General features: G+C 42.7%; 1 protein-coding gene across 2 annotated transcripts; it reads right to left on the bottom strand.

The window, feature by feature from the left end:
• Window positions 1-252: 252 nt before the first annotated feature.
• On the bottom strand, window positions 253-20,800 carry ASB12 (ankyrin repeat and SOCS box containing 12). Of its 2 annotated transcripts, none has more exons than XM_030934335.1 (3): window positions 19,251-20,800; window positions 885-1,731; window positions 253-527 (listed from the first exon to the last, which is right to left on the bottom strand). In XM_030934335.1, exons 1-3 carry the CDS (start codon window positions 19,254-19,256, stop codon window positions 394-396), a joined length of 987 nt encoding a protein of 328 aa, XP_030790195.1. In that variant the 5' UTR covers window positions 19,257-20,800; the 3' UTR covers window positions 253-393. The 2 variants fall into 2 exon arrangements, with proteins under 2 accessions (XP_030790195.1, XP_010351694.1); XM_010353392.2 differs by lacking the exon at window positions 19,251-20,800 and adding an exon at window positions 6,496-6,662.
• Between the last annotated feature and the right edge of the window lie 3,187 nt (window positions 20,801-23,987).

The following is a 23,987-nucleotide window of genomic DNA, read 5'->3' as shown; positions in this document are numbered from 1 at the left end:
TACCCTTCTACCCACTTGTATTATTCAGGACCTTGCTTCCAGGGCAACCCAGCTCCCAAAACTCTCTAAAGGATCTTGGTGTGGAGGTATAGGCCATTGGGTTAGTTTCCTCTTTTGCTCTTACAGACTCCGGTGCCTGTCAGATACCAGACCATTTGCTATCCTTCCCCATGGCCAATCATACCCCTTCCCTCAATAACACCCACGCCCCCATCCATGCCCACACACACCAGGCACAACAGACACTGGGACTTATTTTCTGGATAATTTTATTGTGGAGGATAATACAGGAGAGCAACTCCAGGTAAGTGGATGAGGCTGTAATGCCCTCCAGCTACCTGAGTCCCCAGGTGGTTTTTGGAGGCATCATAAGTTCCTGGGGAGACTGCAAGATTACAGTTGGTGTTTTAGATAGCTAATCAACATGGGAGGAATATCCAGCTGGTTGATGGCTTGTGGCTGGCCAGCCTGGCACAGGGCTCTGCGGATGACTAAACGGGCCTGTGATAGAAGTGACCGTGGAGTGGCTACAGCAAGAAGAAACAGGTCATGAGGAGCAATTATCAGCATAATTCTCCCACACAAGCCTACATCCACCCTCCCCTGGCTACTACAGCCCTAATGCTCTATCCTTTCCAAGAAATAAAACAGTCATTGGCAGAGCCAGAACCAGAAATTGGGCTAGTGCTCCCCACCCCCACCCAACCTTATCTTAGTGACCTTTCTCTAACATGGAATACATAACCTCTTCTCTACTGGGGCCCCAGGAGAGGGAGGAAAATGGAGTTTTCTCCAGTGCATCTCAGAGGATTGGCTTTTACAGTGATTTGGGGCCCTGAGACCTCCAAGCCTCGTGACCCAAGGCTGGCCTGTTCACCACTCACCTCGGGCCTGTAGCAGCAATGCAATGCCTTTATCATCTTGTGAGGTCAGGTCAAGGGAGAGAGATGGAAGGTAGATATTAGCACCAAAATCTATTAACAGCTGGATGTACTCTGGCTCACAGTTATGGTGTAGGCAGATTTCAAGGAGGGTGCGGGGTCGTGGGACACGAGCCAATAGGCCCTGGTCAGTGCAGTTGTAGTCAGGGTCTGCTCCGTGGAGCAAAAGCAGGCGGAAGCAGTCAAGGTGGCCGTAGACTGCAGCCAAATAGAGGGGGCCAGAACATGAAGCTATGTTTGATGCCCAGACTGGTAGTTTAGCTTTGACGTTGGCCTCTGCACCATGGCCTAGGAGCTCCTGCAGGATAGCAACAGCACCATCACGGGCAGCTGTGAGCACGGGAGAACAGTTGTTGTAGACGCTACCACCAGGGCAGGCACCAGCTTCCAAAAGCACACGTACACAGTCCAGATGGCCATGACTGACAGCAGTGAAAAGTGGCGTCTGTGCCTTGACATCCAAGCTGTCAACATCAGCGCCATGTGCTAAGAGGACCTGCAAACAGCTCAAGTGTCCATAAGAAGCAGCCAAGCGCAAGGGTGTCCCAGGAACGCCCCAGCCACTCCTGCTGTTGATGAAACGTTTGTAACGCTCCTGGCGCAAAAGCTGGTCCAAGGTATAGGAGTCGTTGTCATACACTGCTTGATTGAGAGCCTGCTTCTCCTCCATGTCGGTGTCCTCCTCCTCCTTGTCGGGCTGCAGGAGGGAGAAGATCTTGGTGATGTCCATGAGGTTCATCTTGGCTAACTGGAGAACTATTCTCATTATGAGCACAAGGAAATACCAGATCTGTGGGTGACAAACAAGTGGGAGAGAATGAGGGTACCCATCAAAAGCCTGACCACACACCCTCCTTGAAATCTGCCTCCATTTCAACCCCTTGCCCCCTGCCCTTCACCATCAGGCTACTCATTCATGGGTCTCCTACTTCTCACTCCCAATCCCACTGTCTTATTTCAGGCCCCAAAGACACTGCCAAAACAGGTCAGGGCATTTTATAGTTTGATGCCTTTGCATATACTCTTCTGCCTGCCCCTCAAACTCCTACTTCTAGGAAGCCTTCCCTAATCTCCTCTTCCTGCTCAGGGATTCTGAAGGATCACAAGTAAACTTCAGCTATGAACTTTCAAACCACATTTCTGCTTATCTATATTCCATTAGTGTATAAACTCCAGGGCAAGGACCCTGTATTCATTTTGTATTCCTCTACCCCTAGTAGGGTTGTATCATGGCTGGAAATTTGGTAGACGCATTTTCCTCAGATCAGAATGTGTGGATTAGTAAGGTGGCTCTGGCCTGGCACTGGCTAGGCCAATAGAACCATACTTTGTGGTGTCAAGCTGTCATCCCTGAGCTTTCTGACATCAGTCTTTTGGGGCAAGCCCTTAACTCCATTTTCAGATAGTTTAACTCTTCACAGCCCCTCATATATGACTAAAGCTCCCTCACCCGAGTGTTCTGTAACCTTCCCTCAGATGAAGGCCCCACATTTCAGGAATAGAAGTATTCAGGAAATTGGTATCGAATGATATTTACTGATTAAATGAAGAGGTGGCGTTACAAAGAACATATTTCAAGTAAAATGAAGACAGATGGCAGGAAACAGTCGAGGTTCCCAGGGCAAGTTTCCTCTCTGATTACAACTAGATTCTCCCCCAGGGCCAATTTAATCCAGGAGTCCCTTTGATTGCCAACACTGCCTCCCCATTCCTCTGGTTTAACCCTTTTTCCATCCTCTCTGTCTGACCCAGCCTAGAGCCTTTGACTCAACCTTCAACTCTTCTCTTCCCACAATCCTCAGGCCCTACAAAACCACTCATGGCTCAATGTCTGACTCAACCTAACTTCTGACCTTACCAGTCCTATTCCTAGTGCTTCAGTGTCAAGGTCACCCACCTCAGTTTCTAATGTCATCAGGGTGAGCTGGCAGGTTTCTCAGAGCTTAAGTTTCCCTACTCTCCCATATCCTGCAGCCGAGGTCTCAGGGCCTCATACCTCCTTTTATTCACTGTCTACCCCCACCCCTCTTTGTTAGTCTGGGACCTCAGGTAGCTACCTCATAGAAAGAAAATTATGAGGTGGGTGGGTAGGGTCACCCTAAACTTTAGGCCCCTCCCCACCCACCAGCATCAGCTCCATATATGGTCTTATTATTTATTTATTCTTGGGGTGCAATGGAAAGGACAGGAGTTTAGAAATCCAGCAGACCCAGATTTGCAGCTCAGCACTCTCAGTTCCTAGCTGAGTAACCTTGGGTAAGTCTCTTCCCTTCTTTGGGACTCAGTTTCCTCATCTATAAGACAGAAATGAAAGTCCCTTTCTCATGAAGTTGTTAGGAGTAAGAGGGCTACTACATACTCTGCACCTTCAGCCTCCTCACACTGGCTCCTCCCCCTCAACCATCTTAGGAGACAAAACAATAAACTTCTGTGGTCCTTTGTCCCACTCTAGCTATCTTTCTCTTCATCTCTCCCTTCTTAACCAAACATATCCAAAGAGTTTTCTACTATGTACTTCACCACCTTCCATTCACTTATCCAATCTCTGTAGTCTGGCTTCACCCACCCTCAAAGACACACCAAGAAAGCTCTTCAAAAGGTCATCTTTGTGGGTAAATCCAGTGGATGTCTTGAAGATCTTTTCTTCCCTGACTTTTCTGGAATATCTATCCCTACAGACCACTCCTCCCTACAAACTCCTCCATCTTCTTCCTTGCCAGCACACTCTCCTGAGTTTTCTCCCTTCTCATTCTCCCCTGAAATATGTATGTTCTCTTCTCCATCCTCTTCTCTCCAGTCATGCTCACCTTTATTCTGATTATTTTAAACCTCTCTGTCCAAGCCCCCAGCTCTCTCTTTAGCTCCAGGCATGTATCTACTGAGTTTCTTCAAGCACTTCAAAGACAGCAGTATCACATCACCACCACTACCACCATGATAAAACTTGATCCATATATCATTTCCTCACCATTTACCTGGTCAACCAAACCAAAAACCAAGACTCCTGTCAATCCTCTTGCGTGTTTATCTCTCTCTCATCAAATCCCATTAAGTCCTGTAGATTTTACCTACTAAAGACCTCTCCAGACCACCTGTCCTCTTCAGGGACCATTCTCATTGACCATGCTTTATCTAGGCCCCCACTGCCTTTTGCCTCAGCAGTTATAGTGGTCTCATAGGTAGTTTCTCTTTTCATTATTTTCTCAGCATTGTTGATAAAGTGGTAATTTTAAAATACATATCTGATCTCTGCCAATTGTCTGTTTTAAATACTTTAATGGCTCCCCTTTCTTTCCAGCTACATCCCAAATACTTTAGCCCAACTCAGAGGTCCTTCATGAACAAATCTTGGCCAATCTCTCCAGCCTCACTTCCTACTACTCCTTGACTTATACCCTGAGATCCAGTGACAAGAGACAAGAAATGATGGCTCTCCATATACACCATGTTTCTTTCTGCCACAAGCAACTCCTTCTGCCAAGTTAATTCCTCCAGAGAATTGTAACTCCTATATGGGGCTTTGTTTGCCCCCAGTGCAGATAAAGAGGGCATATGTGGTAGTGGCAAAACATGGGAGTTCTGCTTCTACCCCAGCTCCAGCATTTAGTAGCTGTGTGACCTAGGGCAGGTCACTTAATCTCTCTGTGCCCATTTCTTAATCTGTAAAGACAAAATAACAATAGTACCTGCCTTGGAAGGTTGTTAGGATTAAATGAGTTAGTACATAGTATGTGCTTAGAATAGTGCCTGAAGGTAGTTCTCGGTAACTATTTATACTATGAGGATGATTATTACTTATGTCTCCATTTTCTATGGCTATTGCTCCCTACTTAATGTTCTAGAACCTCAGAGCTGCAATGGACCTTGTAGATAATTTAATTTTTTCAATTTAGAGATGGGGAAACCAAGGTTCAGAGCAGAGCAGGGACTTTAGTAATGTCACATGGTTGTTATTGTTAGTTGTCTCATGAACAAGAACTCAGAACACACTTATAATCCTATACTTTTCAAAGCAATTTCATGTAACAAAATAGGTAATATTATCCCCATTTTTTGGATGGAGGAAACTGAGTCCAGAGAGGGTAAGGGGTTTGCCATATGCCTTACATCAAGGCAAGAACAGAGTCAGAAACAGAATCCAGGTTTCTCTACTCCTACTCCTGTTCTTTCTGTTACAAGATGAAACACAAACACATAACCCCCTCCCTTGACTCCAGCAGAGTCACATTGCAGCTCCCAGGATCTTCAGCTTTTCAGTGTCATGATGAATTCCAGGGTCTTCGGTAATGGAAGGTTCCTTTACAAATAATTTATTCTGAAAACTGGTAGGAATTCCCTCTTTAGTATTTTATTTTGGGGACTAGGGTCTGGGGAGATAATGTGGCAGGGAGTGGCAGAGGAAAATGCCAAAGCTCTTGCAAAAGTCATACCAAGAGCCCACAGCAGAGCTCATATAATGAGCCTCCAGAGGGAGACCAAGCCATGCTCTCCAGCTGGCTTTGGCACTGGAGTGAATTGTGCCTTCATTAGATAAGGACAAGAAAATCCAGCTAGCCTGTTGTCTAACCTCATTTTGCTGTAGTTTATTAATCAAATAGTTATTATGTGCCTCCTACGTGCACGGAGCTCCTTCCTGATCCTAAAGATGTAGGAATTTTAAACCTTTTTTTGTGAGACTGGTTCCAGTGACAAACTAGTGAAGTCTATAAACGCCTTTCAGAATGGTTTTTACTACATAAAACACATAAAATTAAAGGAAACCAATTATAATAAAATGCGACTGTCAAAATATTATTAAATGCATGATATAGTAAGAGATGTTCTTTAGTAACACATTAAATAAAAAGGTCTAGTAATAATTTCTAAGTGGTAATAAATGATATTTCAAGATATCTGCCACAACTGTAATATGATATGAAATATCTGTGGTTTCTTCTGGTAACCAAGTTACAGGAACTGGTTATGCTACTGCCATTTGCTACCTACATCCATCCTTGAAGGAAACAGTAAATTTTAGTTAGAGGTTAGGGGGAAAAAAGGTAATTGTCTACTCATCCAAGTTTCTGGACCCTTTGAATTCTATCTAAGGTCCTCTTGGTGTCTGTGAATACAGGTTAAGTACTCCTACAGGAAAGTGATTGGTTTCTGTGCCCTAGAGCACTCCTTCAGGCAGGAGTTCTGCCCTTATGCCCTTAAACCCACTCCAAGGCACCCATACACACAGACTAGCCAACACCACCACACAGGGACACAAAGACAAATCTCCACACTTCCTGTAGTGCATAATCTCAATTGCTCTCAAGAAGCAGGTCTGTTTAGACTCGAGGTCCTAGGCAGACATATCCTCTTGGGACACACAAGGCAGGGAGCTGGCATTATATCCCTCCTCCCTCCTCCTGGTGGGTTACCCTAACGACCTCCCAAGCGCCTCCCCCAACTCCCACCACGTCCCAGACCCAGTGGAAACAGCCTACAACGGGTAGTGGGTGATCACAGGTCTGCGGGACCGCGGTGGTCACCCTTCTCAAACCAGTCCTAGGCTCCAGGTACTCACCGAGCTTCAGCCTGAGGCCGTGCTGCCCGGGGTCGCTGCCCCCACCCGTCTGTGAAACATTGGGGCCTTGGTGTCCCCTCCTTAGGGAGCCTCTACGGCCCCAGCCTGGAGCAGCTGGGGCTCTCGGTTCCCACTGTTAACAATGCCGCTGAAAGACTAGGAGTCAGCCCCTAGTCTTGGTCCAAGGGGCTAATTTTAGGCTGCCCTCCACCCCCTCTTCCCAGGCCGTGTTATCTTACCAGTGCCATTCTGGGAGCGATTTCAGTAAGAGGAGGGGCTTGCCTGCGGGGAAGTCCTGGAAGGACTGACTGACAGATAGACAGGTGCCTGGCGAGGCTAGGGTTCCTGCTCCCAGCCTGTCCTCCTGTATCCCTCCCTGCCACTCAAATGGGAGGCAGGGTGAGGCCCCTGAGCTGTGGGTGTTCCCACACCTCCACCAGGAGGCACTGAGAAGGCCCAGCCTCAGCCTAGCATACATTTTTTTTTTTTTCTCTTCTGAACTGAGCCTCTCTGCATATCCTCCAACTCATTGCCCCTCCCCTTCCCCCACTGCTCAGAGTGAGGAGGAGGGTGGGAAGGAGAAGCCTTCATAACAGAATGTGTTCTCACTCAGCTTTTCTAAAGCTTAAGAAGGGCTTGGTCATTTATAAAGACCTTCCCAGTCCAGCAACCCACCAGGCTCAGCCTGAAGAAAATGCCCACAACCTCCCACTCTCCTCACCCTAAAGCATCACCATTAGTTTAATGTGTCCAGCACTGGGAACTTTGTCAAAAACTCAGCTCTCACTTTTTCTGCCCCCAAAACAGCCCTCTAGGGATCTGAACCCAGGTATTATATCCTCCATGTCACCTTGTTTCAGGGAAAACAGCCCCAGCTCCTTCATCTTTCTTTCAATCTGGTATCTATTTATTTCCCTCCCCAGTCTTGTCTACCTCACTCATGAAGTGGTCAAGCAACCTGCTTGCACATTGATAGTGCCAGGGAGCTCACAGAAGACCAGATCACTCCTCTGGGAAATGTTGGAATGTCCTAGTGTTATCAGTGACTCTGAAGATCAGAAATATCAAAAAGCATACCAGTTTCAGCTTAGCTTGAGCCAGTAGACTTTGTCTGAGGCCTCATGAAAGCCCATTTGCAGTCAACAAATAAGCTATTATGATCCTCAGGATGATAGAGTAAGGTGTTATTCTTGAAAAAAAAGATTTGGAGGATTTTTTAAAGTAAGTTTTTGTTGAGATAATTGTAATTCATATGTGGTTGTGGAATTAATACAGATTCCAAGTACACTTTACTGAGTTTCTCCCAAAGCTAACATCTTGCAATACTATAGTAATAATATAGTATAGGATATAGATTGATTTCTTTTATCAGCATTTTGTACTTTTCAGCATATGGATTGTATATTTTGTTAAGAAAATACCTAAATATTTCAATTTCTGTGGTGCAAATGTATTTTGATTTGGGTTTCCATGTATTTGGTTCTTCTTCTGTTCCAAATGTTTGTTTCTTCGTAGAAATGCAGTTGGTTCACATGCACTCGTGTTTATTGCAGCACTATTTGCAATAGCAAAGACATGGAACCAACACAAATGCCCACCAGTGATAGACTGGATAAATAAAATGTGGTACATATACACCATGGAATACTATGCAGCCATAAAAAAGAGTGAGATCATGTCCTTTGCAGGGACATGGATGAAGATAGAAGCCAAATTCTCAGCAAACACAGGAACAGAAAACCAAACACTGCATGTTCTCACTCATAAGTGGGAGTTGAACAATGAGAACACAGGGACACAGGGAGGGGAACAACACACACTGGGGCCTGCTAGGAGCTGGGGAGCAAGGGGAGGGAGAGCATGAGGACAAATATCTAATGCATGTGGGGTCTCAAACCTAGATAATGAGCTGATAGGTGCAGCAAACCACCATGGCACATGGAACAAACCTGCATATTCTGCACGTGTATCCTGGAACTTAAAGTAAAATTAAATTAGATTTTAAAAAAAGAAATGTGATTTTTTAGTGTGTGTGTTGATCTTGTATCCTAACTGAACTCCTTAGTTACAGGAAAGATTTTGTAGTTGTTGATTGTTTACTTTTGTTTTTTTTTTTTTTGCTAAGTTTATTGGGATTATCTACATAGCCAATCATGCCATCTGCAAATGAGGACACTTTTATTTTTCCTTTTCCAATCTGTATGCCTTATTGGTTTTCTTTGCCTTAATACAATAGTCAGAACATCCAGGACTATGTTGAAAAAGAGTTGTGAGAGTGGACATGTTTGCCTTTTCCCAGTCTTAGAGAATTAGCATTCAGTTGTTCACAATTAGGTATGATGTTAATTGTACTTGTTTCTTTATTTTTTTAAAATTATTTTTTATTTTTATTTTTTATTTTTCTCAATTTTTTCTTTTTTTTTTTCCTTTTTTTTCATTATACTTTAAGTTCTAGGGTACATGTGCATAACGTGCAGGTTTGTTACATATGTATACTTGTGCCATGTTGGTGTACTGCACCCATCAACTCGTCAGCACCCATCAATTCATCATTGATATCAGGTATAACTCCCAATGCAATCCCTCCCCCCCGCCCCCCATGATAGGCCCCGGGGTGCGATGTTCCCCTGCCCGAGTCCAAGTGATCTCATTATTCAGTTCCCACCTATGAGTGAGAACATGCGGTGTTTGGTTTTCTCTTCTTGTGAGAGTTTGCTAAGAATGATGGTTTCCAGCTGCATCCATGTCCCTACAAAGGATGCAAACTCATCCTTTTTTATGGCTGCATAATATTCCATGGTGTATATGTGCCACATTTTCTTAATCCAGTCTGTCACAGATGGACATTTGGGTTGATTCCAAGTCTTTGCTATTGTGAATAGTGCTGCAATAAACATACGTGTGCATGTGTCTTTATAGCAGCATGATTTATAATCCTTTGGGTATATACCTAGCAATGGGATGGCTGGGTCATATGGTACATCTAGTTCTAGATCCTTGAGGAATTGCCATACTGTTTTCCATAATGGTTGAACTAGTTTACAATCCCACCAACAGTGTAAAAGTGTTCCTGTTTCTCCACATCCTCTCCAACACCTGTTGTTTCCTGACTTTTTAATGATTGCCATTCTAACTGGTGTGAGATGGTATCTCATTGTGGTTTTGATTTGCATTTCTCTGATGGCCAGTGATGATGAGCATTTTTTCATGTGTCTGTTGGCTGTATGAATGTCTTCTTTTGAGAAATGTCTGTTCATATCCTTTGCCCACTTTTTGATGGGGTTGTTTGTTTTTTTCTTGTATATTTGTTTGAGTTCTTTGTAGATTCTGGATATTAGCCCTTTGTCAGATGAGTAGATTGCAAAATTTTTTTCCCATTCTGTAGGTTGTCTGTTCACTCTGATGGTAGTTTCTTTTGCTGTGCAGAAGCTCTGTAGTTTAATTAGATCCCATTTGTCAATTTTGGCTTTTGCTGCCATTGCTTTTGGTGTTTTAGACATGAAGTCCTTGCCCATGCCTATGTCCTGAATGGTACTACCTAGGTTTTCTTCTAGGGTTTTTATGGTATTAGGTCTAACATTTAAGTCTCTAATCCATCTTGAATTAATCTTCGTATAAGTAGTAAGGAAAGGATCTAGTTTCAGCTTTCTACTTATGGCTAGCCAATTTTCCCAGCACCATTTATTAAATAGGGAATCCTTTCCCCATTTCTTGTTTCTCTCAGGTTTGTCAAAGATGAGATGGCTATAGATGTGTGGTATTATTTCTGAGGACTCTGTTCTGTTCCATTGGTCTATATCTCTGTTTTGGTACCAGTACCATGCTGTTGTGGTTACTGTAGCCTTGTAGTATAGTTTGAAGTCAGGTAGCGTGATACCTCCAGCTTTGTCCTTTTGACTTAGGATTGTCTTGGCAATGCGGGCTCTTTTTTGGTTCCATATGAACTTTAAAGCAGTTTTTTCCAATTCTGTGAAGAAACTCATTGGTAGCTTGATGGGGATGGCATTGAATCTATAAATAACCTTGGGCAGTATGGCCATTTTCACAATACTGATTCTTCCTATCCATGAGCATGGTATGTTCTTCCATTTGTTTGTGTCCTCTTTTATTTCACTGAGCAGTGGTTTGTAGTTCTCCTTGATGAGGTCCTTTGCATCCCTTGTAAGTTGGATTCCTAGGTATTTCATTCTCTTTGAAGCAATTGTGAATGGAAGTTCATTCCTGATTTGGCTCTCTGCTTGTCTGTTACTGGTGTATAAGAATGCTTGTGACTTTTGCACATTAATTTTGTATCCTGAGATTTTGCTGAAGTTGCTTATCAGCTTAAGGAGATTTTGGGCTGAGACAATGGGGTTTTCTAAATATACAATCATGTCATCTGCTAACAGGGACAATTTGACTTCTTCTTTTCCTAACTGAATACATTTTATTTCTTTTTCTTGCCTGATTGCCTTAGCCAGAACTTCCAACACTATGTTGAATAGGAGTGGTGAGAGAGGGCATCCCTGTCTTGTGCCAGTTTTCAAAGGGAATTTTTCCAGTTTTTGCCCATTCAGTATGATATTAGCTGTGGGTTTGTCATAAATAGCTCTTATTATTTTGAGGTACGTTCCATCAATACCGAATTTATTGAGAGTTTTTAGCATGAAGGGCTGTTGAATTTTGTCAAAAGCCTTTTCTGCATCTATTGAGATGATCATGTGGTTCTTGTCTTTGGTTCTGTTTATATGCTGGATTACTTTTATTGATTTGTGAATGTTGAACCAGCCTTGCATCCCAGGGATGAAGCCCACTTGATCATGGTGGATAAGCTTTTTGATGTGCTGCTGAATCCGGTTTGCCAGTATTTTATTGAGGATTTTTGCATCGATGTTCATCAGGGATATTGGTCTAAAATTCTCTTTTTTTTTCTTGTGTCTCTGCGAGGCTTTGGTATCAGCATGATGTTGGCCTCATAAAATGAGTTAGGGAGGATTCCCTCTTTTTCTATTGATTGGAATAGCTTCAGAAGGGATGGTACAAGCAACTCCTTGTACCTCTGGTAGAATTAAGCTGTGAATCCATCTGGTCCTGGACTTTTTTTGGTTGGTAGGCTATTACTTATTGCCTCAATTTCAGACCCTGCTATTGGTCTATTCAGGAATTCAACTTCTTCCTGGTTTAGTCTTGGGAGAGTGTAAGTGTCCAGGAAATGATCCATTTCTTCTAGATTTTCTAGTTTATTTGTGTAGAGGTGTTTATAGTATTCTCTGATGGTAGTTTGTATTTCTGTGCGGTCGGTGGTGATATCCCCTTTATCATTTTTTATTGCGTCTATTTGATTCCTCTCTCTTTTCTTCTTTGTTAGTCTTTCTAGCAGTCTGTCAATTTTGTTGATCTTTTCAAAAAACCAACTCCTGGATTCATTGATTTTTTGGAGGGTTTTTTGTGTCTCTAACTCCTTCAGTTCTGCTCTGATCTTAGTTATTTGTTGCCTTCTGCTAGCTTTTGAATGTGTTTGCTCTTGCCTCTCTAGTTCTTTTAATTGTGATGTTAGAGTGTCCATTTTAGATCTTTCCAGCTTTCTCTTGTGGGCCTTTAGTGCTATATATTTCCCTCTACACACTACTTTAAATGTGTCCCAGAGATTCTGGTATGTTGTATCTTTGTTCTCATTGGTTTCAAAGAACATCTTTATTTCTGCCTTCATTTTGTTATGTACCCAGTAGTCATTCAGGAGCAGGTTGTTCAGTTTCCATGTAGTTGAGTGGTTTTGATTGAGTTTCTTAGTCCTGAGTTCTAGTTTGATTGCACTGTGGTCTGAGAGACAGTTTGTTATAATTTCTGTTCTTGTACATTTGCTGAGGAGTGCTTTACTTCCAATTATGTGGTCAATTTTGGAATAAGTGCGATGTGGTGCTGAGAAGAATGTATATTCTGTTGATTTTGGGTGGAGAGTACTATAGATGTTTATTAGGTCCGCTTGGTGCAGAGATGAGTTCAATTCCTGGATATTCTTGTTAACTTTCTGTCTTGTTGATATGTCTAATGTTGACAGTGGAGTGTTGAAGTCTGCCATTATTATTGTATGGGAGTCTAAGTCTCTTTGTAAGTCTCTAAGGACTTGCTTTATGAATCTGGGTGCTCCTGTATTGGGTGCATATATATTTAGGAGAGTTAGCTCTTCCTGTTGAATTGATCCTGTTACCATTATGTAATGGCCTTCTTTGTCTCTTTTGATCTTTGATGGTTTAAAGTCTGTTTTATCAGAGACTAGGATTGAAACCCCTGCTTTTTTTGGTTCTCCATTTGCTTGGTAGATCTTCCTCCATCCCTTTATTTTGAGCCTATGTATGTCTCTGCCTGTGAGATGGGTCTCCTGAATACAGCCGACTGATGGGTCTTGACTCCTTATCCAGTTTGCCAGTCTGTGTCTTTTAATTGGAGCATTTAGTCCATTTACATTTAAGGTTAATATTGTTATGTGTGAACTTGATCCTGCCATTATGATATTAACTGGTGATTTTGCTCGTTAGTTGATGCAGTTTCTTCCTAGCCTTGATGGTCTTTACATTTTGGCATGTTTTTGCAATGGCTGGTACCGGTTGTTCCTTTCCATGTTTAGGGCTTCCTTCAGGGTCTCTTGTAAGGCAGGCCTTGTAGTGACAAAATTTCTAAGCATTTGCTTATCTGTAAAGGATTTTATTTCTCCTTCACTTATGAAACTTAGTTTGGCTGGATATGAAATTCTGGGTTTAAAATTCTTTTCTTTAAGAATGTTGAATATTGGCCCCCACTCTCTTCTGGCTTGTAGAGTTTCTTCCGAGAGATCTGCTGTTAGTCTGATGGGCTTCCCTTTGTGGGTAACCCGACCTTTCTCTCTGGCTGCCCTTAAGATTCTTTCCTTCATTCCAACTTTGGTGAATCTGGCAATTATGTGTCTTGGAGTTGGTCTTCTCAAGGAGTATCTTTGTGGCGTTCTCTGTATTTCCTGAATTTGAATGTTGGCCTGCACTACTAGGTTGGGGAAGTTCTCCTGGATGATATCCTGAAGAGTGTTTTCCAACTTGGTTCCATTTTCCCCCTCACTTTCAGGCACCCCAATCAGACGTAGATGTGGACTTTTTACATAATCCCATACTTCTTGCAGGCTTTGTTCATTTCTTTTTCTTCTTTTTTCTTTTGGTTTCTCTTCTCGCTTCATTTCATTCATTTGATCCTCAATCGCTGATACTCATTCTTCCAGTTGATCGAGTCGGTTACTGAAGCTTGTGGATTTGTCACGTATTTCTCGTGTCATGGTTTTCATCTCTGTCATTTCGTGTATGACCTTCTCTGCATTAATTAGTCTAGCTGTCAATTCTTCCACTCTGTTTTCAAGATTATTAGTTTCTTTGTGCTGGGTACGTAATTCCTCCTTTAGCTCTGAGAAGTTTGAAGGTCTGAAGCCTTCTTCTCTCATCTCGTCACAGTCATTCTCTGACCAGTGTTGATCCGTTGCTGGCGATGGGCTGCGCTCCTTTGCAGGGGGAGATGCACTCTTAGTTTTTGAATTTCCAGCTTTTCTGCCCTGCTTTTTCCCCATCTTTGTGGTTTTATCTGTCTCTGGTCTTTGATGATGGTGACGTACTGAAGGGGTTTTGGTATAGGTGTCCTTCCTGTTTGATAGTTTTCCTTCTAATAGTCAGGACCCTCAGCTGTAGTTCTGTTGGAGATTGCTTGAGGTCCACTCCAGACCCTGTTTGCCTGGGTATCAGCAGCAGAGGTTGCAGAAGATAGAATATTGCTGAACAGCCAGTGTACCTGTCTGATTCTTACTTTGGAAGCTTCCTCTCAGGGGTGTACTCCACCCTGTGAGGTGTGGGGTGTCAGACTGCCCCTAGTGGGGGATGTCTCCCAGTTAGGCTACTCAGGGGTCAGGGACCCACTTGAGCAGGCAGTCTGTCCGTTCTCAGATCTCAACCTCCGTGTTGAGAGATCCACTGCTCTCTTCAAAGCTGTCAGACAGAGTCGTTTGTGTCTGCACTGGTTTTGCTACTTTTGTTGTTGTTGTTGTTAACTGTGCCCTGTCCCCAGAGGTGGAGTCAACAGAGACAGGCAGGTTTCCTTGAGCTGCTGTGGGCTCCACCCAGTTCGAGCTTCCCAGCGGCTTTGTTTACCTACTTAAGCATCAGCAATGGCAGGCGCCCCTCGCCCAGCCTCGCTGCTGCCTTGTGGTTAGATCGCAGATTGCTGTGTTAGCAATGAGGGAGGCTCCGTGGGCGTGGGACCCTCCTGGCCAGGTGTGCGATATATTCTCCTGGTGTGCCCGTTTGCTTAAAACGTAGTATTGGTGTGGGAGTTACCCGATTTTCCAGGTGTTGTGTGTCTCAGTTCCCCTGGCTAGGAAAAGGGATTCCCTTCCCCCTTGCGCTTCCCAGGTGAGGCGATGCCTCGCCCTGCTTCAGCTCTCGCTGGTCGGGCTGCAGCAACTGACCAGCACCTATTGTCCGGCACTCCCTAGTGAGATGACCCCAGTACCTCAGTTGAAAATGCAGAAATCACCGGTCTTCTGTGTCGCTGACGCTGGTAGTTGGAGACTGGAGCTGTTCTTATTCGGCCATCTTGCTCCGCCCTCGTACTTGTTTCAAAGATGCCCTTTATCAAGCTTATGAAATTCTCTTCATATTTTTCTGAGTTTATCAGGAATGAATGTTACATTTTGTTAAATGCTTTTTGTTCTCCATCAGCTGATGTGATCATTTCATTTTTCTTTCTTTAAACTCTTGACTGGTGGATTATGTTTGTTAGTTTCAAATGTTGAACCAGACTTGCATTATTGAAATGATTCACATTTGGTAATGGCATATAATTCTTTTTTTGCATTGTGGGATTTGGTTTGCTAATACTTTTGGTGAGGAATTTTGCGTCTGACTTGATGAGAAATATTGGTTTATAGTTTTCTTTTTTTGTTCTGTGTTCGGTTTTAGTATCAGAGTAATAATGGCCTCACAAAATGAATTGGGAAATGTTCTCTCCTTTTCTATTGCTGGAAGAAATTGTGTAAAATTGGTGTTAATTCTTCTTTAAATTCTTGGTAGACTTGTCCAGTGAAACTGCCTGGGCCTAGAGATTTCTTTTTCCGAAACCTTTAAATAATAAACTGCATTTCTTTAATGGGTATAGAATTATTCATATAACCTATTTCACCTCTTTTAAAGTTTTGATAGTTTGTGGTTTTTGAAAAATTGGTCCATTTTTCCTAAGTTGTTGAATTTATGATGGTAAAGTTATTCCTAGTATTCTTATTTGTAATTAATTATTTTATTATGGCTATATATGTACACACGCACATATATATTACCGATTTAACTATTTATAAGTGTACAATTCAGTGACACTAACTACATTCATGGTGCTGTACAAACACCATCATTATCCGTTTCCAGAATTTTTTTTTTTTTTTTTTTTTGAGACAGAGTCTTGCTCTGTTGCCTGGGCTGGAGTGCAGTGGCCGGATCTCAGCTCACTGCAAGCTCCGCCTCCCAGGTTTACGCCATTCTCCTGCCTCAGCCTCCCATGTAGCTGGGACTACAGGCGCCTGCCACCTCGCCCAGCTAGTTTTTTTATTTTTTAGTAGAGGCGGGGTTTCATCGTGTTAGCCAGGATGGTCTCGATCTCCTGACCTTGTGATCCGCCCGTCTCGGCCTCCCAAAGTGCTGGGATTACAGGCTTGAGCCACCGCGCCCGGCCAGAGTTTTTTTTTTAAATCTTCTCAAACAGAAACTTTAAATAAAAATTCCCCATTCCCCACCTCCTTTCAGCATCTTATAACTTTCTGTCTCTATGAATTCACCTATTCTAGGTACTTCATGTGAGTGGAATAATACAATAATTTGGTTGTGTGTGTGTGTGTGTGTGTGTGTGTGTGTGTGTAGCTTATTTCACATAGAATAATGCTTGCAAGCTTCATGCATGATGCAGCATATATCAGAACTTCATTCATTTTTAAGGCTGAATAGTGTTCCATTGTATGTATGTACCATATTTTGTTTATCCAATAATCTTTTGATGGACGCTCAGATTGTTTTTTTCTTTGGGGCTATTATGAATACTACTATGAACATTCATGTGTAAGTTTTTGTATGAACTCGTCTTCATACATTTATCTTTGTGTATACCTAGGAGTAGAACTGCAGGGTTATATAGTAGCTTTATAATTTTTTTGAGGAAAAGAGACACACTGTTTTTCCATTACAGGTGCACCATTTTATATTCCCACCAGCAATGTATGAGTTCCAATTTCTTCATATCCTAGCCAATATTTGTCATTTTCCTTGTTTTTATTATAGCCATCTCAGTAGGTGTGAGGTGGTATCTTGTGGTTTTGGTTTTCATTTCTCTAATTACTAATGATGTTGGCCTCTTTTAATGTGCTCATTGGTCATTTATACATCGTCTTTGGAAATATGTCTATTCAAGTACTTTGCCATATTTTTAAATTTTAGAACATACTCATGTTTATTAGCTGGTTTATACTTGAGAAAGCAAAGGTAGGTACACAAAGAGCTGTTTGACAAAGTCTCAGTTATCAAAAAATAGTATTTATCTGTCTGCCCTACTCAGAGGGCACTTACATCTACTCCTAGGTGACTGTCCTCTGGAATGCAACCATTCGGTTTATGACATTGCACTGCTGTTGTATTGCACACAGAATGCAGACCTGTGTGCATCTAGTGTCAAAGAAGTGGTCCATTAAACACACTAAAAGCACTAGTACTAAATGTCAAATTTAAATGTTAGTAACTACCAAACACTAATTATGTAATAGAATGGTCAGAAAAACAACAAGCTTTGAATACTGTGTAAACTACAGGCTCTTATAAAATATAGGCTTTCATCAGCTGCCTCCAACTTATTTCCTTCCTTGGCCAAAGCCTGTGCATTCATGCCAAATCAAGTACTTATAACACAATACTTTTATTTAAAAATTGTGATAAAAACAGATAACATAAAATTTACCATTTCAACCATTTTAAAGTATACAGTTCAGTAGTGTTAAGTATATTTACATGTTGGTGCAACAGATCTCCAGAACTTTTTCCCACTTGCAAAATTGAAACTCTATATTCATTAAACAACCCTCCAACTCTCCTTTCCCCCAAACCCTGGAAAGCACTATTTTACTTTTTATTTCTATGAATTTGGCTCCTGTAAATATGTAATATAAGTGCAACCATGTGATATTTGTCTTTTCGTGACTGACTTATTTCACTTAGCAGATGTCCTCAAGGTTCATCAAAGTTTTCATTAGTAGTATGTATTAGTCCATTCTCACATTGCTATAAGGAACTACGTGAGACTGGGTAATTTATAAAGAAAAAAGGTTTAATTGACTCACAGTTCCACAGACTGTACAGGAAGCATGGCTGGGGAGGCCTCAGGAAACTTACAATCATGCCAGAAGGCAAAGAGGAAGGAGTCACATCTTTCATGTCCAGAGTAGCAGGAAGAAAACAAAAGGGTAGGTGGTACACACTTTTAAATGATAAGATCTCATGACAACTCACTCACTATCATGGGAACAGAAAAAGGGAAATCCACCCCATGATCCAATCACTTCCCACTAGGCCCCTCCTCCAACACTGGTGTATTAGCCAGGGTTATCTAGAGGGACACAAGTAATTGAATATATATTCATAAATACATATATATATATATATATATATATAGAAGATAATATATGGAATATATATATATATATATATATATATATATATATATAGAGAGAGAGAGAGAGAGAGAGAGAGAGAGAGAGAGAGAGAGATTATTACTAAGTATTAACTCACACAATCACAAGATTCACACAATAGGCTGTCTGCAGTTTGAGGAGCAAGGAGAGTCAGTCTGAGTTCCAAAACTGAAGAACTTGGAGTCTGATGTTCGAGGGCAGAAAGGATCCAGCATGGGAGGAAGATGTAGGCCGAGAAACCAGGCCAGTCTCACATTTTCACGTTTTTCTGCCTGTTTTATATTTGCTGACAGCTGATTAGATTGTGCCCACCAGATTAAGGGTGGGTCTGCCTTCCCCAGCCCACTGACTCAAACGTTAATCTCCTTTGGCAACACCCTCACACACACACCCAGGATCAATACTTTGCATCCTTCAATCCAATCAAGTTGACACTCAGTATTAACCATCACAAGTCCACCCCTTGTCAACGTGAACACATACACATCTCCTGAGATCATACATAATTTTCAAATAAAGACAATAATAAGGTCATAATTATGCCTAACATAATATAACTATTCTTCCTATGGCCAGAAATGAACCAATCCCCAACCCAAATACGATTGTGTAAAGTTAACAATACTTAAATGCTGATATGATGTCAATAAAGCTTATATCACATGATAAAGGAAAAGGAAATAAAATGAAGATATTTTCTTAGTACAAATGTATACATGCACAAACATGTTTTTAGCAAAAGAAGGAGGAAATACTCATGACAGTTACAGTCTTTCTAGCTGCAGCTGGTCACGTGGTCATAGTTGGTATTGATGACTACCTTCTACTCCCCATTCTATATTCCCTTTTCCTTCAGCAAGCACCTCAGCAGGTGGTGGTTTTTTTCCTGGTGGGGTGACCCAAACCTTCATTCCTGAGGGATCGGGACCATTTGTAGTCCTGCCTGGATTGGGCTGTTGTAGTTTTCCATTGACCTTAATCACAGGGTATGGCAATACTAAGAGACACCCTAATGGATCTCCTGTATTCAATGACTCTTCCTTACCTCCATTATGGAGTAGTGACTGATTTCATCTTGATAGTCTGAGTCAATCACCCAAGCCAACACTGTAACTCTCTTCTTAACCTGTTGACTTTGAGATAGGAGGAGCCCAAAGTGTCTAGGTGGCAATCTTAACTTCCAGTTTAATGGAATCGTTGTCACATGATCTGGTGGCAGCCTTTCTTCCTCTGGTACTAAGTTATTTAGGCCAGCAGAACATTATATCGCAGGAACATGGAGCAAAAATTTTCCTAGTGGATCAAGAGGGGTAATGGTGAGTGGTGCCACTTCCACTTCCACTCCTTGATTCCTGGACCCATGAATCCTGGCTCTGGGAAAAACAGAACCATATACTGGATGCTGATTCAGAACGTACATAGCCTTCTTGAGAACTCTGCCCCACCTCTGCAAAGTATTGTCACTTAGTTAGCATTGTACTTGTGATTTCAAAAGGCCATTCTACCATTCTATCAATCCAGCTGCCTCAGGATGATGGAGAACATGAAAAGACCAGTGCATTCCATGAGCATGAGCCCACTGCCACACTTCTGTAGCTGTAAAGTGAGTGCCTTGGTCAGGGGCAATGGCAACGCTATGTGGAATACCATGTTGTTGGATAAGGCATTCCGTGAGTCCTTGGATGGTAGTCTTGGGAGAAGCATTGAGTGCAGGATAGGAAAACCCATATCCAGAGTAAGTGTCTATTCCAGTGAGGACAAACCTCTGCCCCTTCCATGATGGAAGAGGTCCAATATAATCAATGTGCCACCAGGTAGCTGGTTGATCACCTCGAGGAATGGTGCCATATCGAGGGATCAGTGTTGGTCTCTGCTGCTGGCAAACTGGGCACTCAGCAGTGGCCATAGCCAGGTCAGCCTTGATGAGTGAAAATCCATGTTGCTGACCCCATGTGTAACCTCAATGCCTGCCACCATGGCCACTTTGTTCATGGGCCCATTGGGCAATAACAGGGGTGGCTAGGGAAAGAGGCTGAGTGATGTCTACAAAACGGGTCATCCTATCCACTTGATTATTAAAATCCTCCTCTAGTGAAATCACCCATTGGTGACCGCTCACGTAGAATTCAAATATCTTCACAGTTTTTGACCACTCAGAGAGGTCCATCCACATACCTCTTCCCTAAATTTCCTTGTCACCAATTTTCTAATTATGCTTTTTCCAATTCCCTGACCATCCAGCCAAACCATTGGCTACAGCCAATGAGTCAGTATATAATCACACATCTGGCTATTTCTCCTTCCATGCAAAGTGCACAACAAGGTGCACCGCTCAAAGTTCTGCCCACTGGGAAGATTTACCTTCACCATTGTCCTTCAGTGATTTCCTAGAAAAAGGCTGTAGTGCTGCAGCTGTCCAGTTTTGGGTGTTGCCTGAATATCGTGCAGAACCATCTGGGAATCAGGCACTAGTCTTCTCTTCATCTGTCAACTGATCATAGGGAACTCCCCATGAGGCCATCAGTGCAGGCTGAGGGGTAGAAGGCAGGGTGGCAAGGGTGGAGACCATGGGCATTTGAGCCACTTCCTCATGTAACTTAGATGTGCCTTCGGGACCTGCTCGAGCCCGATCACGTATATACCACTTCCATTTGATGATGAAATGCTTCTGTGCATGACTCATTTTATGGCTAGATGGATCAGAAAGCACCCAGTTCACAAGAGGCAGTTCAGGTCACATGGAGACTTGATGACCCATAGTCAAACGTTCAGTTGTGGAAACTGAAAGCCCAGTAAAAAACCCAGTAAAAAGCCCAAGTATTAGAACTTAAAGTATAATAATAATAAAATAAAAAAAAAAAAAAAAGCCCAAGTAAAAAGCTCCACCAAAGCCCAGTAGAAAGCCAAGAGCTGTCTCTCAATAGGAGAGTGGTTATTTGCAGAAGATGGCAGGGTCTTGCTCCAAAATCCTAGAGGCCTCTGCTGTAATTCATCTATGGGTGCCGCCAAAGACTCCAAACAGCATCCCTACCTACCACTGACACCTCAAGCATCACTGGATCTGCTGAGTCATATGGCCCAAGTGGCAGAACAGGTTACACAGCACCCTGGACTTATTGCAGAGCCTTCCCCTGTTCTAGAACCTACTCAAGCTGGCAGCCTTTCAGGTCACTTAATAAATGGGCCAGAGTAACACACTCAAATATGGAATGTGTTGCCTCTGAAATTCAAATAAGCCCATGAGGTGTTATGCCTCTTGCTTGGTTGTAGGAGGGACCAAATGCAGAAACTTATTCTTCACCTTAGAAGGAATATGTCATCAGGCCCCACACCACTGGATCCCTAGAAATTTTACTGAGGTAGAAGGTCCCTGAGTTTTAGTTGGATTTATTTCCCATCCTCCAGCACATAAATGTCTCACCAATAAGTCCAATGTGTTTGCTACTTCTTACTCACTGGATCTAATCAGCATAATGTCATCAATGTAATAGATCAGTGTGATATCTTGTGGAAGCAACAAGCGATCAAGGTCTCTCCGAGTAAGATCATGACACAAAGCCGGAGAGTTGATATACTCCTGAGGTAAGACAGTGAAGGTATACTGTTGGCCTTGCCAGCTGAAGGTAAATTGCTTCAGATAGGACTAATGGACAGGAATGGAGAAAAAGGCATTTGCCAAATCAGTGGCTGCATACCAGGTACCAGGAGATGTGTTAATTTGCTCAAGCAATGAAACCGCATCTGGTACAGCAGCTGCAATTGGAGTCACTACTTAGTTAAGCTTACAGTAATCCACCGTCATTCCCCAAGGTCCGTCTGTCTTCTGCACAGCCAAATGGGAGAGTTGAATAGGGAAGTGGTGGGAATCACCACGCCTGTATCTTTCAAGTCTTTGATAGTGGCACTAATCTCCACAATCCCTCCAGGGATGAGATATTGTTTTTGATTTACTATTTTTCTAGGTAGAACCAGCTCTAATGGCTTCCATTTGGCCTTTCCCACTATAATAGTCCTCACCATACCAGTCAGGAAGCCAGTGTTGGAGTTCTGTCAGCTGCTAAGTATGTCTATGTCAATTATGCATTCTAGCACTGGGGAAATGACCACAGGATGAGTCCAGGGACCCACTAGACCCACTACAAGTCAGATCTGGGCTAAAACTCCATTAATTACTTGATCTCCATAAGTCCATACTTTAACTGGAGGACCACAGTGATGCTTTGGGTCCCCTGGAATCCACATCAGCTCAGAGCCAGTGTCCAGTAGTCCTCGAAATGTCCGATCATTTCCCTTTCCCCAGTGCACAATTCCTCTGGTAAAAGGCCCAAGATCTCCTTAGGGGAAGAATGGGAGAAAGACTAACAACATAAAGTTTGGTAATGTAGTGGAGTCCTTCCTAAAGGGTCCCAACCTCCCCTTCGTTCAAGGCATTCTGGGTCTGTAAACCGGCTGAAGTCTGGAAATTGATTGAGAGGCCATGATTCTCTGTTTTTATAATTCACATTAGTCTTTTATCCATTCGACCTAGAAATTTTCTACTTGTATAAATTATGTAAGAATTCAGTAGGCTTCCTATCAATTTCACTTCTAGGAATATGGTAATTAATTAGCCTATGCCAGAGCTCTACACGAGTTAAACTATTCTGATTGCTGCTTTGCCTCTGCTGTCCATTACGGTAGCTACATCAACCTTATCTTTAACAATTGAGTGCCACCACTTGGCCCCTGCCATCTTGAGATCCAATTATTCCTACTGTATTTACATTTTGTACTTGAGTGACTGTGGTTCCCACTATTAGATCTGACATACAGAGAACAGTAATTACAGGGCTCCTCAAAGATGCAGGTGCTGTCCTCACAAATCTATTTCTCAAGGCATTGGTCAAGGGTATATTTTCTGGATCTTCCAAGCTGGGATGAGTAAGTCTGAAATGACTAATCCACTCCACTGTCCCAATCTCCCTAAGCCTTTAGATCCCTTCCTCTACATTAAGCCAAGGGAGATCAGGCATTTCAAGTTCGCTCACAGTGGGCCATCTTCTAATCCATATTTCAGCTAACCAAGCAAATAAACTATTACAATCTTTTTTAACTCCCCAAGCTGCAAAATTAAATGCAGAGTCCTTACTTAATGGGCGCAAATAAATAAATTCAGTCTGATCAAACTCTGCTCCTTCTGTCATCATCCCACACCCTTAATATCCATTCCCATGCCTGTTCTCCAGATTTCTGTTTATATAAATTAGAAAACTCTCTTTCTTTTCAAATGTAGCACACCTCCTCATGGGTCACACTCTCAACCTCATCTGTAGGGGCCAAGTGGGACTTGAGTCTAGTTATTGGTCTAGTAGCAAACAGGGGTGTTGGGGGTGGCTCCTGAGGAGAATCAACATTACCTTGCCTGGTAACTGCCTCAGGGGAGGCCATCACTGTTGCCTCAGGCAGCACAGCGTTTATCTCCTCAGACAAAGGTGGAACGGCTCATGGCAGTATAGGTTAGGGAGGGGGTTGTTGCCACTACTGAGGAGGGGGAAGCTGTTTCTTCTGGCAAAAATGTTCATCAGAGTTTACAAACTCAGTGTCCCAAGCTTCATCACGGTCTTCCCATATGTCCCCAGTCCAAGTTGCAGGGTCCCATTGTTTTCCAAATCAATGCCTTCACGTTAACAGTAGACACCTGGCAAGGCTGTGCATGCACCTTTCGTTCCAGGTCAGCTACTCACATGGTAAGAGCTTGTGCGTATTTTTCCACAATTTCTGCTCTTTCTCTACAGGAGATAAG

This window comes from Rhinopithecus roxellana, chromosome 7 (assembly GCF_007565055.1).
Source record: "Rhinopithecus roxellana isolate Shanxi Qingling chromosome 7, ASM756505v1, whole genome shotgun sequence".
Lineage (NCBI taxonomy): Eukaryota > Metazoa > Chordata > Mammalia > Primates > Cercopithecidae > Rhinopithecus > Rhinopithecus roxellana.
The sequence above is the reverse complement of the archived record's forward strand: the minus strand, read 5'-3'. Positions and strand labels throughout refer to the sequence as shown.

Bases quoted from the DNA above. Each gene is read 5' to 3' on its own strand.
- ASB12 (XM_030934335.1), bottom strand. The intron at 528-884 runs GTGAGTGGTGAA...TTCTTGCTGTAG, and splicing joins ATTGCTGCTACAGGCCCGAG to CCACTCCACGGTCACTTCTA.